Here is a 17,603-nt window from a genome sequence, read left to right as displayed (position 1 = left end):
CTGAAACACCTTCTTTCGTCAAAATCCCATGAATATCTTATTTGCAGGTTTTAAAGAAATACTTTATGCTATCTGGTTTCATGTATTATAGAGAAGAAACTATTCACCATATATGAACTGATTATTAATAACGACTTTTATCCATTTTTTACTGTTGTAAAGATATATTTCTTTAAAATGTTTTAACATTTGATCAGTTGTTAAGCATTTAAAAGAAACTGTTTGAAGTTCCAAACGAGGGCGCTGATGTAGCCAAAATATAGGAAAATGCTCACATATAAACAAAGAAACGAAGAATTCAAGGGGCAGAAGAGAATTTGATTCGTATGGAGTTACAAGTATAGCGTTAAAGATCTTTTTTGAACGCTGGAGTATGATATTTGTGTTTACAACAACTGTACGGTACGAAATATTTAAATAACAATAATTATTAAAAACAGTTTGAAAAAAGAGAGTCAAAAACTACTTTTCAAACAAAATGGCGATCACACAGAATTCACCAAGCCGCAAGTTAGTGACTACAACACCGAAATTGCTGTTGTTTGCTCTTGTGACTACTGCTTTGGTACGCCCATGTTATCTCTTTCATGGTAAGTCAATTCAGAAAGAAGTTTTTAAATATTTTGTACACACACTAGTTTGTAGATTAAAAACGTAGCTATTAGTACTAATTATCAACTTTAATTTCGTTAAGATCACAAATAGCATAATGACCTTCTTAGTAAATTAAATTTGGAATGAAATATAGGATAATGAAGCATTTCTCGACGGTTCTATATGTTTCATCAGTTTTCAGTTGGCTTAATATAAAAAATTTATTTAGGTATAAAAGTACTTAATGATATACAATATAACATTTATACAGATAATTTATTTCAAAGAAAACTGTGATACGAACATGACTTATAAATTTGTAAAGAAAGAGATTCAGTTTTAGCCTAGAATTTAGTCAACTGAAAACAGTGATGCCTTTAACATTTTTACCCTTTTTAAACTAAACTTAAGCCTTATCTCTCAAAATTTTCTTGTATATTATTTTCATCTTCCACATTCATACTGAAGCTTCGAGCTTCCATAGAATGTCTTCATCTTCAATTGAGGATAAATTTTACAATACAAATACAGATTAGAATACTGAACCTAAGCTGTTACGTTGATTATCAAAATAACCAAAAGCAGTGTTTTAAAAGAAACATCGAAACGTTTCTTCTTTATTTACCCCAGATTTAAACTGCTTTTTGTGTTTAAGGCACTGTTTTTTATTTCATGAGTTATTATACAAATTTTATAAACTTAATAACTTTATATTAGAAGACGCAGTAAAGAATACAAAATCATAATTCTAACTATATAACAATAGCAGTATTTGTAGAACAACATGCGTTTTTAAAATTGGATCACTTGAAATTTATTAAAATGTTATGAAAAACTTACTTATCTTTTTCAGAAAGACCGAAAATTCTTCCTCTGAATACACCTGAATTTCTTTTAGTAGGCGAAAAATTCAGCTACACTTGTACAGCTAAAGTTGGAGAACCTCCATTTTCCTTTAAGTGGTTGAAAAATGGAAATGAACTTTTGACGGGTCAATCCGATGTGCAAATTAAAAAATTTGAAGACCTTTCTCTAATAGTTATAGATTCTGTGAAAGAGAGGCATGCTGGAAATTACACTTGTATCTTAAGTAACAAAGCAGGAAAAGATACATTTACAGCTGCACTAATGGTTAAAGGTACGAGTTTCTAATTGGTTTCATATTTTGTATGAAGTTGCTGCTTTTATTAATTTATTAGTGTTTCGATTGTATTAAAAAACTAACAGTGTGCTGTTGGTTGCATATATTTACGAGTTACATAAAAAAGGTATGGAATTTTAAATTCTGTTAACAACGAAATTCGTCCTTTTGTATTGTGATTTTGAAACTTTGCCTTGGATGATGTTAATATAATTAATTGATTTATTTGTTTGGTGAAAACTTGAGTACTTGTATTCCTATTTCTTGATTGATGTTTGAGAATTTTCTTTTTAATTTTAGCTCCACCAACTTGGGTTAAAAAGCCCATTGATCAGGATGTATTACTTGGAGAACCAATCTTGTTACAGTGCCAAGTACTTGGCCACCCAACTCCGCAAATAAAATGGACTCGATTAGAAGGTTTGTAGTTGATTAGTTTGTTGTGTATCGTTTTTATGAAATTGTTTTCTTATTTTTTCCTTTTTCTAAAATTAATACATCTTAATCAGATGTATTTCCATTTCTGTTCTGTAATTTATTACAGTAAAATAGTTAACTGCCAAACAAAATAAATCTAATTCTATTCTTTTCAATAGACTAATCAAATGGTCTGAGAACTAAATAAAGTTTAACTGGTTGGAAGAAACTAAAAAATAGAGGTGAATGTTGTCCACAATTAAGTAAGCGCAAAGCAAATGCGTTTTTATTTACCTGTTATTATAATTATGCAAGATTTTTAGACCTCGATTTAAAGAAAAGTGTGCACAGTGTTATGCAACTAAACCCAAGGAAATGTAATTATGAGATTAAATTATTGTTCGTTTTACTCATTGAAGCAATAAAGCTTATTTATTCAACTTTATTCCGAGATATGTGTTAAATTTGTGTTTTACATTAGAATTAGTCACTTAACAAAATAATACTTTGTTGTAAACTTTTACATCGGAACTCCTATAAAATATGGTAGACATTATACAATAAAATAATTATTTATTGTCTTTTTTACGAGTTTATCATTTAAGGTTTTATAGATTACGAGTACTTTATCTAGAATTAGTGAGTTAAACGATATTTGAATAGATGGAACACCTCTATCCACGTCTGCCGAAAAATTTGTGTTTTCAAACGATGGAAAACTTCAGATACCGAAATCCTCAGAGGGTGATGAAGGTTCCTACAAATGTGAAGCCACAAATGGTGTTGGGGAAGTATTAACTTCTGTAGTGCAAGTGAAACTACGTGGTATGTGTTATCCTGTTTTTGTTCATTTCGCTATCACTGTATTTCTTACGGGTTTTTAAAAGTAATTAATGATAATAGGTGCTATATGTGGAAAGCTATGGATCTAAGTTATTATATTATACTGATCTCATTACTAAATCGACTCCTGTGATTACATTTTTTTAGTTTTTGATAGTTTTTATTTTATTTTTTAGAACAAAGTCTTACAAAATTTGTTGATACTTACCGTGTATGAAATGATTCTTATTTTGGTGAAAACAATTTTGAAAACTTGTAGGTAAAATGCTTTAACAATAAAAAATGAAGAAAAAGATCATGATAAGACTGATTTGTGGTATTATTTGTTAATTCATATTTTCTAAAATTTCATGATAACCCTAAAGGGTCAAACATACAAATAAAACAAATAAGATAAAAATATACGAATTCATCTTTTAAAGGTCGTTACTGTGTGCTATTTTAATTAAGGTTGTCATAAATACTTAAAGATATTTCAATCATTCAGAAAGAACTTTGTCATTTTAAAGTCAGGAAATAAAATACACAGTGTAAGGCAAGAGGAAAATGTGACGTTTTAGTGGTATACAAATATAAAAATGATCGTAATATTAATTAGAACTTACTGTATACTTCGTTCATGTAACTATTCATGGTGTTCCTGAATATGTAGATAATTTTGATAACGATGTTATTCTCAGTTTTATTAATTTGAAATACTTTCAGGTTACAAATACTATAGTCTCACAATAAATTCTGAATTATAAAGTTCGTGCTTTGTTTTATTTAATATGTGGCTAATTTAACAGATTGGAATATATTTGTTACAATCATTGGATATAAGTTGATTTTATTGTACCGAGCGAGGGCGCTTTGGCTATAAACTTGCAGACCAAACAAAACCTTTTATGTGCTTAGTGCTTTCCGCCATGTTGTTATTTTCAACCTGGTCTTGATGCTCTGAATGTGACAAAAATTGTGAACTAAGGAACCCCATATTCGACCAGCCAAGGAGTTCTTCAATAGGACATAATGATAAACCAGTTAAAACGGAAACAACAATGGACCACTTTTTATGCTTTGTGGACGTTCTGCATACTATTAGCTCATGGTGGTCATGCTAACAGCGGTTTTGGTAAGCCATTGATAATACATATTGAATTACACGTTAATATCCACTCCTAACGATACTAAGTTCTACTTTTGAAGTAGCCAAGTTTTGAAAACATTACAGATTAGCGTACAGAGCACATATTTGCAATAATGTTTCGTAATAATGCTACTTTTCTAACTTGTCAAAAAAAGTAATTTTTATACTATTCTACGAAGAACAAATCTCAGTTCTTCAACTCCAGCTGTAATATTGTTTAATATATGCTAATTATATAAGTACTTTCTGTTATATAAATATTTTGCATGAGTTTTCAGCATTTGATATGGTAATTAAAAAAAAATTCAATAATAAATGTAAGTTCAAAAAACCGATGAGATATAAAACCAATTTCTTGACTAAATATAGCAGTACATAACTCCATTTTAGATGTGTAGCAGAGATTAACTGTATAATGGTGTTTTTCCCTTTGTTTATAGATTTATCAGAACCACAAATACAGCCCTTTCAATTTCCACCTTCAGTGCTAGTTGGAGATAAATTCAGTGACATGTGTACGTTGAAAACAGGAAATCCTCCTGTCTCCTTCTATTGGTTAAAAGATGAAAAAAAATTATCTCATGATATAACAGGAGTGGAAATCCGAAATTATGAAGATTTTTCAATGTTAGTTATTGATAAAGTGCAGTTATTACATGCTGGAAACTATACTTGTGTTGTTAGTAATGGATTGGGAAAAGACACGTTCACTGCCAAGCTAGTCGTCAATGGTAAGGAACTTTCTGATATGTTCAGTGTTTAAACTTAGATCTCTGTAATACCGTACTGTAAGCATCTATGCATTTAGTTAATAAAAAATAGATTAATCTGCTACTTCTATTTCTCTTATTACATACAGAGCTAACTTTTTAAATCATTGATAAGTACAAAACACAAATTATAATTTACAAAGTCTTCAACTCTTACCACAGTACCTTTTTCTCGCAATATATCTAAGCGCCTTTAAACACAACCATTGTTCGTATTTTCATAAGTGACGTAAATTTCACTACGTGAAACATCATGCACGTATTTTTAAATTGATATTATAATCGCTTTTTCAGTTTGCTCTTTTGCCTTTAGGAAATCACATAATAGAATGTTTTGTATTTTATTTTGTGTGTAATATAAATTGTTTATAAGTAGAGTGTTTAAATGCTTAGCTCCACTAAGATGGACCAAGAAACCAATGGATAAAGAAACCAGCCTTGGTGAAACAATTGATCTGGAGTGTTTAGTAGATGGATTTCCCAAACCTCAGATAAAATGGTCAAAGTACGAAGGTAATTCCTTCATTATTGTCTGAAAGAAAGCTTACATGGAAGATTATAACTCATCATAAATGCTTTGATCGAATCTATCCAATTGTTTAGAGCTTACTTATGTAATGTTTTTCGATTTCTGAGGACTAGATGGAGATGTGCACTAGCACATCTGATTGTTATCTTCAAAGAATCTCCAGATGAGCTCTAAACTTTTTAGATAAACTATTAGTTTTTCTATATATTACTATTTATAGATATATCATATACCATATTTCCATGACTCAATTATAAAATTATTATATTTTGTTTGTTTTCGTTTTTCTGTTAATAATGAGTAAGAAATGCTCATTTTAAATTTTGTTTGAAAGTAAAATTTGGTAAAAAGACGCATAGGTTAGCAATACTTTTAATTTTGTCACTTGTTGTCAAACCATTTAATAGTTTTAAAGATAAAAATTCCATTCAAAATAATCTTAGTTGCTCAGCGGCAAACATAAATGTTTATAACTCTAAAACTGAACTTCGATATCTGTAGTGAGTATAGTGTAGATTTGCGCTTAACAACAACCAAACTTTTCTAAGTCTAGGGAAACTTTCCTTTTCATAATTCAAATTTACTGACAACAGTTAATTGCTAATTATTTTCAATTAGTGCCAAACTGTGATTTTTTTTCGTTAGTCATAAGTATGAAAATATAAACCTAGACCTGCCTTTCTCTAAATTGTAAGCTTCTCACTAAAATATTTTGAAAGTTACCGAGTTAATTACCCATCAAATAAAAATATGTTTAAGACTAATTTTATTATCATATCTAATTGTAAATATCTGATACTTTACTTTTTTGTGATTAAGATGTAATTAATCATGGGGTAATTTTATACTGAGAAATAGATCATGTAAATATTTAAGAATGTTTTCATATTGAGATTGCATAACGTCGAAGGCGTTCTTATGAATGTGTAGTTAGTAATGTAATTGTTGTTATTTTGTTATTCTAGATGAAAAGCTTTTCAAATCTGAACGAATTCTTCAATCAAGCAATGGAGTACTTGAAGTATCAGTTAGAAAGGAAGCGGATGGAGGGATCTATAAATGTGAAGCTACTAATGGGATTGGTGAGGGATTGTCTGCCATTGTCAGATTAGATATACATGGTATGTCCAGGTTGTTTGCGCAAACGAAGCATATATTACGCTAAATGAGGAATATGGATATATCACGAAAATGCTTGTTTTTTTAATGTTTTAAATTACTTTGTTTTCACATTCTTGTTGATTTTCTTGGAGTTTGTGCTTAACAATTGCTCATTCAAAGTAATTACGTATGAGACAATAACTGAAATCAAAGAGTATTTACTAATAAAATTTGTTTTATTATTAAATTGTAGGTGAAATTTGCTTTATTTTGGGACTTTTAACGCAAATAATGGCTGCTAAAGTTTACAATCATACCGAACGAGGGCGCTATACTACTATGAAGGGAAAAAAAGACCATTGTTAAAGCTGATCTCCGCCATGATCCTTCACTTTAACTCTAGATTTCGAAGATCTCTTTGCTCCAGTAATATTCCTCATGTTACCCAACAGTTAAATTAAGTCGTGATATTAATTGAATATTATTCAAGTGAACACATTAACAGAAATGAACGAACTGGTGTGGATGCGAAAAAAGATACATCTTTTGGCTGTGAAAATCGTTCTTGTCTTATTCTTGGGGACTGAAGGTGGAACTAGCGGTGGTAAGTATTGTTATAATTTCATAAGTTATGCAAACATTATTTCAAAATGTAAATAAAGTTGATTTGTATTTCTAAAATAGCTTTGTTGTGAGTATTTATGCCCAAATAATTTTAGTGCATTAGGTTATTATGTTTCTAATCGGTTGTTAAGAGAAAGTCACCAGTAAACAACATTTACCTTTATCATTATCTTTCTGTTGCATTTTCAGAGAAATTTCTTCCATTTTATCACTTTTAACTGTTCTTTCTAATTATTTCTAATAGTTAAATATATTTCTATACATTTATTTTTATTTTTAGGTCAACCTAAAATATTACCATTTACATTTCCTGAACATGTTATGGTTGGTGAAAAATTTAACGCCCTTTGTAGCATACGAAGTGGAGAGCAACCATTTTCATTTCGATGGTACAAGAACGGAAAAATTTTCGATAAGAGCACCGATATTGAAATCCATAGCAATCAGGATTATTCAATGATCGTGATTGACCCTATAACCCCGTTTAGCCAAGGAAACTACTCATGTAGTGTTCGAAACAACAAAGGAACGGATACTTATTCAGCAGAACTTAGGGTTAAAGGTAAATGAATATGAAAAAATTCATATTTCTTACAATATTATCACTATTTCTGTTTCTTTAGGTATTACTATTGGCTGGTGCATTAAACTATATGAAATATTAAAGTTTATCTTCTTTAGAAATGAAGCCAACGTTATTTTTAAGTTTAAGTGTAATATCTGGCATGATATATAATTCTGATGCAATGTTTTGAGTCTTGTTTCATGTGTAATGGAAGATATTTATAAAGCAAAGCAGAGTCAAAAACATTTTTCTCATTAGAAACTCAAAGTTCCAAAAGTAAATTGCACACGACTAATGGTCGAATAAAAAGGTGAAATCCATACTTTTATATTTCAATATTTCAGCGCCTCCTTCCTGGGTTATAAAACCACATGACCAGTTTGTTACAATTGGAGAATCAATTACACTATCTTGTGAAGCTAAAGGATTACCTACACCGAGTATTATCTGGAAGAAAGAGGAAGGTAAAAATATACATGCTAGAAACTAGTATTTCAACATTATGTTCACAATAAAGTTCTGAGAGGTTAGGTTTATTGATCTTATATTAATATTAAAAGTACGTAGGAGAAAAATATTCTTTGTTTCTATTCCTGATGTTTTTGTGAGTGTAAAAATAAATTTTTGAAATACTTGAAAATCTCCTTTTTCAGTGTGTTATTTTAATGAAATATCATAATGTTTGAAATCCAGTATTAGCATTAACATTTTCAGAATTTAAGGCTGTAAAAACAGTATTGTGTTACACATTCGTCCACCAAAATCTAAACATATCAAATATTATAATTGTGGTTAATATAGTTTTACTACTTATTTTAACTTAATAAGTATTAACAAGAAACATATTTTCTAACTTTAAACTTTTTTATACAATGCTTTAAATAATGATTTTTTTTCATCCACTGAACAGAAATGAGCGGGAAATTTGTTGAACTTGCCTTAAAAGACCACCATCACCACCTTAAAGAATGGTCATTAATTATTCCAAAATCTACAGTTGAGGATCAAGGTCGATACCGTTGTGAAGCTGGTAATGGTGTGGGGAAGAAATTGGTTGCTCTAGTTTCTGTTTTAATTTCGGGTAATCTGATCATTATCAAAGTTCCAACATCTTATACTAAGATGACTTAGGTTCAAATGAAGCAGTACACATACGTACAGATATTCATCAAGATACATATGTAAATTCGTCTCAACCAACGACTTCACAACAATATAAGCAATAGGCATTACATTTAAAAGAGAGGTTTTGTATTTGTGTGTTTTTTTACACATTTATTATAATGAGTTTATTGTGTATGAATAAAGTTGTAAAATAAACTAATTCTAATTCATCCTCTATCTGTTCCAAAGAAAGTCTGCCAAGGACAAAAACTCATTTAAGAGGAAAAAGTACTTACTAGATGTGTCTAAATATTCTTGTTTTTTTAAAAAGATAGTGATGTTAGTTTTATGTAAAGTTACAAAAAATGAATACACTGGTTAATGTTACTTAATCATTAACGCAATTACTGCATTTTTTTGAATAATTCAACACAGGATGTTAAGTACATAACCCATTTCGTATACAAAACACACTTAATATCTTAGTATGAATATTTTTTGTTGCTAATGACACTGTTTGTTTATTTTATGTTTTTTGGTGTGAAACTCTCTCGTACATAAAATATATACTCTCAGTAACATTTTCCTTCTGGATAGTAATTTGTTCCGTAATTTCATACTTAATCATACATTACATTTTTTGCGATATTTTATAGTTCATTCGTTTACCACTAGAGTGTGTTGGAGGATTGATTATAAAGTACAGTGATGTCTCTCGAATATCGCCATGTTATATGATGTAAATCTGCTTCTTCTCATTTCCATCTCAGAAGAAATTAAATATTTTCAGTTCTACACTTCATACACCAGCAACTTTACTAATTTTGTTTCCTGTGTCGAATTGTATCACTTACAAGAACTGCTTTGATAAAAAGCTTTCTATCAAATATCTATCATCTTTGAAGAACAATGAAAGATGGCGGGAAAAAAGATGTGGATTACTTTGCTCCATTCACTCTGTGCCATTTCATTTGTTGTTGCATATAACAGTAAGTACAACTATTTTGGATTATTAAAATAAAATATATAAGTAACACTAAGTATTACTGAAAACTGTAACGAATTACATTTAGATCAATAAAAGGAAAAATATATTAGATAATGATTGTTAGAGCTTTCAAGTGTAAGTTTTCTTAGGAATGTTTTAATTCCAGTAAAATATTACCATTTTTAATATGGTCGTAGGGATAAAACTAAAATAATATAACTACACCATTTTTGCATAGGTTCTCCTCAGATTCAACCTATTGTTTTTCCTGATGAAGTATTAGAAGGAGAAAGACTAAAAATTGGATGTATTCTGACTAAAGGTGGTCCTCCTCTGACCTTTTCATGGACCAAAGATGAGAAAGAATTGAGAAATTCATCTCTAACAACAATAGGATCCGAACAAGAATATTCATTTTTGGTCATGACAAAAGTGTCAAGAGAACATGCCGGGAACTACACTTGTACAGTACGGAACGACCACGGTGTTGATCGTTACACTGCTGAGTTAGTGGTGAAAGGTTTGTATATTTTAAGTTATTATATCGTTATTTGTTTAAAAATAATTTAGTGTAGACATATATATTAGCAACAACAATAAACTTGCTAAATCTCCCAGTAATCCATCCTGCGCAGAACGTATAAGTTCGATATGAATTATATAATAATATAGTTAAAAAGTATAAAGAATTTAAAATACCAAATCCATCTTGTTCTAAAATTATTTGAAACTTATCTAGAAACCCAAGTTAAATATTGTAATGAATTTGTTCATCAAAAATATGAACACTATAATGATGAATTTTCGTATTTTCCCTGTCAAAAAGATTTTAATTTCAATATTTATTATTATCATATTTTACGTTACACTTCCTAACAGTTTTGAGTTGTTTTCTCCAGATAGTTTTAACGGGGAATAAAAGTTAGTTTAAGTAGAGTTAGATTTGTTTTCTTTACAGCTCCTTCCAAGTGGAAAATTCGACCACAAGATACCACTGTTTCTGTAGGACAAACAATTAGTATAAGTTGCGTTGTTGAAGGATATCCCCAGCCACGAATTATTTGGAAGAAAGGTAAGAACATTTATGTAACCTTCAATGCTAATCTTCGGTTCAATTTTTAAGTCTATAGAATTGATGTGTAACGACGATTAGGCATAAGCTAATACCTAAATACGCATGCAGGTTAATAGGTGTATGTAAACCGAGGTCTTCTGGTTTCAGTTTTCCCTGTACCAGCATTTGATTACGGAGAGTTAAGACAATCTAGTCATTTTTTTAAACATCATTGCTTTAGCTAGCATATATACAATTGTATTTGTATTATTAAATCTGTAATGAAAGGTTTGTGACAAGCAAGTGCCTTGTTTCTCAAATTTCCTGCGCACTAACTTAAAAAGAAATTGCTTATTAAAAGCAGCCTGTAGGGAGAATATGGTATATTTGTTATATTTATTATCGCGATATGAAACTGTAATAAATGCCGTTGACAACGCAAATTTCTGGTTTCTTTGTAAGTTCAGATCATGTAGAGATCGTTTTGTTTTACAGAGCTTTCTTTTATGTAATAAACACTGCGACGATAATATAGTAAATAATATTAAGCAAATCCAATAATGATAAAGTGTGAGTTAATTTGTGTGAATATTTGTGACCTGATAAAGGAAAACTCGTTATGTTGTTTGATATACTTTCAGTTTTGAGAAACTTTATATTCGGCAATGGAATAATTTGTCATTTCAGATTCTCGGGAAATAGACAAGAGATATCTACAACACAATAGATTGTTCATTTCTAAAGCAACGCTGGATGATGACGGTTTCTATGTTTGTTCTGCAGAAAATGGCGTTGGTTATGGTATCAGTGAAAAAAATAAAAGTAACAGTACTTGGTAAGGTCGACAACAACAACTCTCTCAGCACACTTGTGCTCAAAAAAGATATTTTTGTTTTAGAATGGTTATTAAATTTGTTTTTAGGAAGTGTCTGCTATCTTATTTCTTTTCACTAAGAACACCACAGTACAATAAACATGTGATTAAAACGTCAAGCTCGCATTGTCAAGTGATTCTATATAGAATAACATGTGTTTTAGGAATGTCACGTTAAATATGAACCAACAGCTGTACTGTCACTGCATTTTTACACTTATTTTACTCTTTACGATTAATTTCAAACACTTGTACTCATGTAACCTAAAATATGTTACTTTATGTGGATTTATAGAACCCATTTCAGTTATGTCTTATCAAAGCTTATATTTAGTAAAAATATAACTCTTCAGTACTAAATAATACTAGTAATAAACATGAAACACGTTTTAGTTAAAATCATGTTCAACATGGACGCGTTAAGTTCAGAGTGGTTAGTAATAGCTTGGTAAGTATTTTTCTAAAGTATTATCCATTTTTCATGAAATAATACCAGCATTGTTGTTTTGAATTGAAGTATTTTACTATTTGCAATTTGCAATTGATAACTTCTAAAGTTATCGAACTAATTTACTTGTTTAAAGAAGTTTTTTATGATAAATTCTGCATTTGTTTTCCAAAACTGGAAAGAGAAATCAGTTGATGAATAATCATTTACAGGATAACTACTAGTTAAAACTTTCTCGAAATTTCATATATAAGACACTGAAGATAAAGTTGAAATTCTCAGTGTTTCTAATGTTTAACTTTTATAAAAGCCATTAGTAAAGGTTTTCCTTGTGCTGAAATAATATTATACATTTCATATTCATGTAATACGCTGTTTTTGTAGTTCCAGCTAGATTTGAAGAAAAATTCAGTGTTGAAACAGTACGAAGAGGTGAAACGGCTTCTTTAAAATGCGAAGTTATCGGTGACCTGCCCCTAGAAATCACATGGGCTAAGGATAAACGAAACTTGGAAATTAAGGAACTTGACAGGTACAATTTAACGTTATATCATACTTATTTCTGTTGGAAAATGTCTCAAATCTTGAAATCAGATGAAATAATTAAAATAATATTTATTGACATTAACTTTTGTGGTATAAAAGTTCAAGATTATAAATTTCTTCGTGACTTAATTTGTCTCTTTTATGCATATAATATTTTAGCTCATTTGTATATTATTATGTGAAAACTGGTGTAACATGCATCTGGCCAGTTTGCATAAAAAGTGCTATTTGACTTGTCATCATTTTTAATATTTTACTGTAATGATTATGTATCATATATCATAATGTCAATAACATGACAGAACAGTTGACAGATATTGTCAAATCGCATTAAAAATGCAGTAGACAATTTTAATACTTTCAAAATCCATTTGTCTTCATCAGGTCTTAGAAAATAGGTTCACTTGTCGAAAGCTCTATGGTTTAATTGCATGTTTTAATATATTTCATGATATTAATACAAACACCAATAGTGAAATATGTGATTAACCCTTTTTTCAACTCCGTTTTTTTAACCAACAGTTAGTACATTAGGAAACTTGTTTGGTTGGCAAAACGTCAAGCAATGACCAATATCATGATCTACAATAACACATTTTTCAAGACACGATTAAAGAGACGTCTATCTTTTTGTGTAACGTTTCTAGATATGAAAGGTTTGAGACAACAGTAGAGAAAGGCCTAACATCTGAAGTAATGATAAGATCTACTGACAGAAATGACGGTGCCTTATATACATGTTTTGCTAAGAATGATTATGGCCGAGATGAAAGAAATATCAAATTGGTAATTGTAGGTGAGTTTGTTAATGATCAAACATACACTATTTGTTTTAAATTTTATCAGGGAATTTATATTATCAAACTGATACTGTCACTTTGTGCGAATATTATAAAAAAACACATTAAAACGTTTCTATGAGATAAAAATAGCAATAAACGAAACAAGGCATTCTGGCCATTATATATTGTTTACCTTTCAAATTTATAACCACTTTTAATATTTTTTTGTTATTATAATACCTGATTTCCTTATTTCTCAATATTGTGATAAAGTAAGTGAATTTACCAATGTGTTATTCTTAATAACACTATTAATACTATTATAGCATAGGTATCCTACAGATTTTTTCTCATTAGTGAGCCAAATGATAAACGCTTAATTAGTTATTTTAAGCATGTTTGGTAAGCTAATTTCAAAATGTCCTACTTCTCTACTTGTTAAAGAGGTTATAGGAGATACGAGGCCAAATATCTGCCATATTTATTCAAAATGCATTATTTTTTATTTCCAGAAATAATCAAAACACATCTTGATAAACATATTAATTTCCTTAACTATCAGTTACTTCACCATGTCATAATGTATCACCATGTCAAGTTTGGTGCTGATTTATCAAGAAATGTGGAAACGAAAAAGGAACAGATATGAACACTCACATATTGACGTTTATTTATACAGATTACATATTGGGATAATATTTGTAACTTTATTTTTATTTTTTTTTTTTTTGCAATAATATTTGTAGTAGTATGAAAGTGATTGAATTTTTCGTTTGCTGGTATCTTTCCATAGGTATTCTACATTTAAGTATTCTTAACTTATTTTATAATTGTACCTCTTTTATTGGCGTATGTGGTGTCAAATGATTCTTTTGTAATTGATTTTAATTTAATATTTTCGGATAAAACCTGACATACATACAGGTATACTAAACTATCAAAAGAAAGTTGTTTTTTAATTTAAATTTTGATCTCGTTGTTTGTGAATAAATTAAAAAAGTCACCACATTTATTTATTGTAACATATTTTAAGTGATAAATATCGTTAGAATGTTGTACTTTTTTAATGCCATAATATTAAACCACGATAGGCTCGCAGCTAATTCACCTCCATTAACGTATCATTAGTATACATATTAGGAATGATAATACTGCTTTCATGAAACAAATACATTTCATTGGGGAATGAAACACTTGTTATTTGAGAAATGCCTTTCTTTAAATGCTATTGTTAAAACTTAGTGTGTTTTTTTTTTAATTTTGCTATAGAGGTTCCTGCCAGACCTCTAGATGTTCGAGTACAGGAAATCTGGAGTAGAAGTGCAACCATTTCTTGGTCTGTTCCCTATAGTGGGAATAGTCCAATCACTAAGTTTATTGTACAGTATTGGCAAGAAAAGGGTGTGTATACATATGCTCTTTAGATTCTCACATTTTACTCAACTAAAGATAAAATACTGAAAAATTTTGAATATTTCTTCATTAGTTTTGATTTTTCGCCACATTATAATCATCTCTGTTATCTAGTTTCTGATTTTTATTAAGTGAAACAAAACTAGATAACAGAGATGATTATAATGTGGCGAAATGTTTAGATGAAATACTAGTTTTATTTTTATTTATTCACATAGAGTTTGTGTGAAATGAATTACAGCTTATATGTTTGGGTAAGAAAGACTGAAATAAGTTTTAATCTCTTCAAATTAATTGAATTTTCTTAACTCTAACGTTTTAACATATTTTATTGACTAACTTTCAGACGATGTAGCTGACTGTAGGTTATAAATAAAATAAAATTAGCGTTACTCACATACTCTTGAGCTCGAAAGACATTGCATTGTTACAGAGAATGGACAACGACTGTTGGAACAGACTGTACCAAGCAGTCAGTCTTCAGCTCTTCTTAAGTCGTTACATCCTGGATCTCCTTACGCTGTCACAGTGGTTGCTGAGAACGAGGTTGGACAAGGAATGCCTTCACAAACGATACAGTTTGTTACAGGAGAAGAAGGTTTCTTGTTATTATGTTCGAAACGCGAAAAAAACAACTTTCAGAGTTTGTATTTTTAAAATAAAAACTGAAACTTTGCTGGGTCCATGTCACCTAATCAATAACACAAGTTTCAGAAAAGCAAAATTCATAATATAAAAATAAAAATATATGTTTTTAAGATTGGAATTATTTTGTTATCTTCAGTTTAAGTCTTATTTTGCTAATTAATCTTCAGTAAAGGATAAACAATGCTATGTAAAATTACAATAAACGTCAGAGATTTCATAATAATGCTAGATACTGTTATATACCTTTGTTGTGAAATTACCTTTATCATTCTATCATTTCTGTTCCACTCTTCCTTCTTCATAATATCTGCCTATTCTTACGTTTCTCTAGACATATTTCTATAGAGTCTCCATTTAAACAAAATTATGGTCTTACCTTTTACAGAATGTGGTAATTTGCGATGATTTATTTAAAAGCATCGGTTAGATATAAACAAAAAAGAAATTCAACTTAGGCGTTAATATCTCTGTATTATATATATTTTCGCATTTTTATATATAAAATAAAAGACATACTCATAGACGTTTTTGTAAATATCTTCCAGCACCAGTTAGTCCTCCTACTGATGTGCGGGTTCAGCCGAAGGGATCTACCTCACTCCTTGTAACTTGGAGGGTAAGAACGAAGACAAACGTTATTATGTCTGTAGCAAATACGTCCATGTTTAATGTTTCTGAAATGTAATATTTGACCAATTATGTTACAAAGAGATGTTTACTTATGTTTGTGAAGTCTAATAAGATGAATAAAAGTATTAAATGATTATACAGTAGACTGGTTTTACCTCAAGTTGATTTATTCAGTGCAAGCGTACAGTCTTTTCATTGTAATAATCCAAAGCTGGTACAAAACTAAGCTGACATATTTATACAACTCAAATGGAACAATGTATAAATTCTACGTTTTTGTTACTATTGCACAATTTGTATTGCCTGTATATTAGTTTAAGTTTATTTTTAACTTATCTTGACGAAAACTAAAATACACTAACCAAAAGCTCTTATTAAAATTGTCGAGTTTGATAAATATTCATTTTGGATTTCTTAAAAAAATCATATTAGAGAGGCAATAACAAAGTTTAGTATCTTGCATTTTGTTTTTATTAACAAACTGTTGTTTCTGATGTTGTCTGTGAATTTTAAAGATTAGTTTTGCTTCCTGAGTCCAGAACAGGTCTTATGATTTCCGTGTCCCTAATGTTTCTCTAACGGTTACTTAAAATGAGATTTTTACATGACGTTTATTTAACTAAATACTGTTTTCTCCAAGATATCTGGTCAATTTGGTAAGTTAATAAAAGCTTCCCAGTGAATCAGCGATAAGTCTGCGGACTTATATTGATAAAAAACCAGTTTTTGATACCCGTTGCTGGCTTGTGCAGAACAAAATTTATTTAAAATATTAGTTTCATCTCAGCTTCAGATATTATTTTTAGTAACATTAAAATATTTTAAAAATCATTCTGTACATTGTGGATTTTTTTTTCTGATTGAATTATTTTGTTTTCAAGCCTCCACCGAAAGAACTGTGGAATGGAGAGTTGAGAGGTTATTACATAGACTACAAGGTTAACAGTTCCCCAACGTCGTACTTATTCAAGACAGTCGAGTCGTCATCAAACGACAGTTACGAGTACATTCTCAGTCCTTTAATGAAAGCTACACGGTACAGCGTAGTAGTGAAGGCTTACAATAGTGCAGGGGCTGGTCCTTCATCAGAAGAGATAACAGTCAAAACCCTAGAAGGAGGTTTGTGAGAAAGTCATAAAGTTCATACTATTAACACTTTCTTGTTGACATATTCATTTTAAAGCTTTCCTTTATGTTGTATCTGTTCCTAGAAATATTTTCCAATTAAAACGGCTTCTTGCAAAGTGAAAACCTGTGAGCTTTACTAAAATGTAAACCATAATAATGATAGCGTCATTTTGATTAACAAGATTCCTGTTATCTCTTAGATAATATATAACATTTTATAGGATGAAAGACATAATTTTATATGATGATTAGTGATTAGTATATCACTTTTAGAT

General features: G+C 29.7%; 1 protein-coding gene across 8 annotated transcripts in view; it reads left to right on the top strand.

The window, feature by feature from the left end:
- LOC143223188 (cell adhesion molecule Dscam1-like) overlaps positions 1 to 17,603 on the top strand; it is a 47,202-nt gene that overhangs the window by 22,159 nt on the left and 7,440 nt on the right. For 4 of the 8 annotated variants that reach the window (XM_076450782.1, XM_076450780.1, XM_076450776.1 and 1 more), the window contains exons 5-10: positions 12,566 to 12,713; positions 13,375 to 13,523; positions 14,779 to 14,910; positions 15,356 to 15,520; positions 16,116 to 16,186; positions 17,082 to 17,319. In XM_076450782.1, coding sequence (XP_076306897.1) covers positions 12,566 to 12,713; positions 13,375 to 13,523; positions 14,779 to 14,910; positions 15,356 to 15,520; positions 16,116 to 16,186; positions 17,082 to 17,319 — 903 coding nt within the window. Of the gene's footprint in view, positions 1 to 269; positions 591 to 1,447; positions 1,733 to 2,035; positions 2,156 to 2,815; positions 2,978 to 3,789; positions 4,110 to 4,564; positions 4,856 to 5,287; positions 5,408 to 6,388; positions 6,545 to 6,892; positions 7,129 to 7,428; positions 7,711 to 8,057; positions 8,178 to 8,623; positions 8,795 to 12,565; positions 12,714 to 13,374; positions 13,524 to 14,778; positions 14,911 to 15,355; positions 15,521 to 16,115; positions 16,187 to 17,081; positions 17,320 to 17,603 lie in introns of those variants that run through there. The other 4 variants (XM_076450775.1, XM_076450778.1, XM_076450781.1 and 1 more) reach the window with 4 other exon arrangements.

The sequence above is a fragment of the Tachypleus tridentatus genome, chromosome 8, assembly GCF_004210375.1.
Source record: "Tachypleus tridentatus isolate NWPU-2018 chromosome 8, ASM421037v1, whole genome shotgun sequence".
NCBI classification, from domain to species: domain Eukaryota; kingdom Metazoa; phylum Arthropoda; class Merostomata; order Xiphosura; family Limulidae; genus Tachypleus; species Tachypleus tridentatus.
The sequence above is the reverse complement of the archived record's forward strand: the minus strand, read 5'-3'. Positions and strand labels throughout refer to the sequence as shown.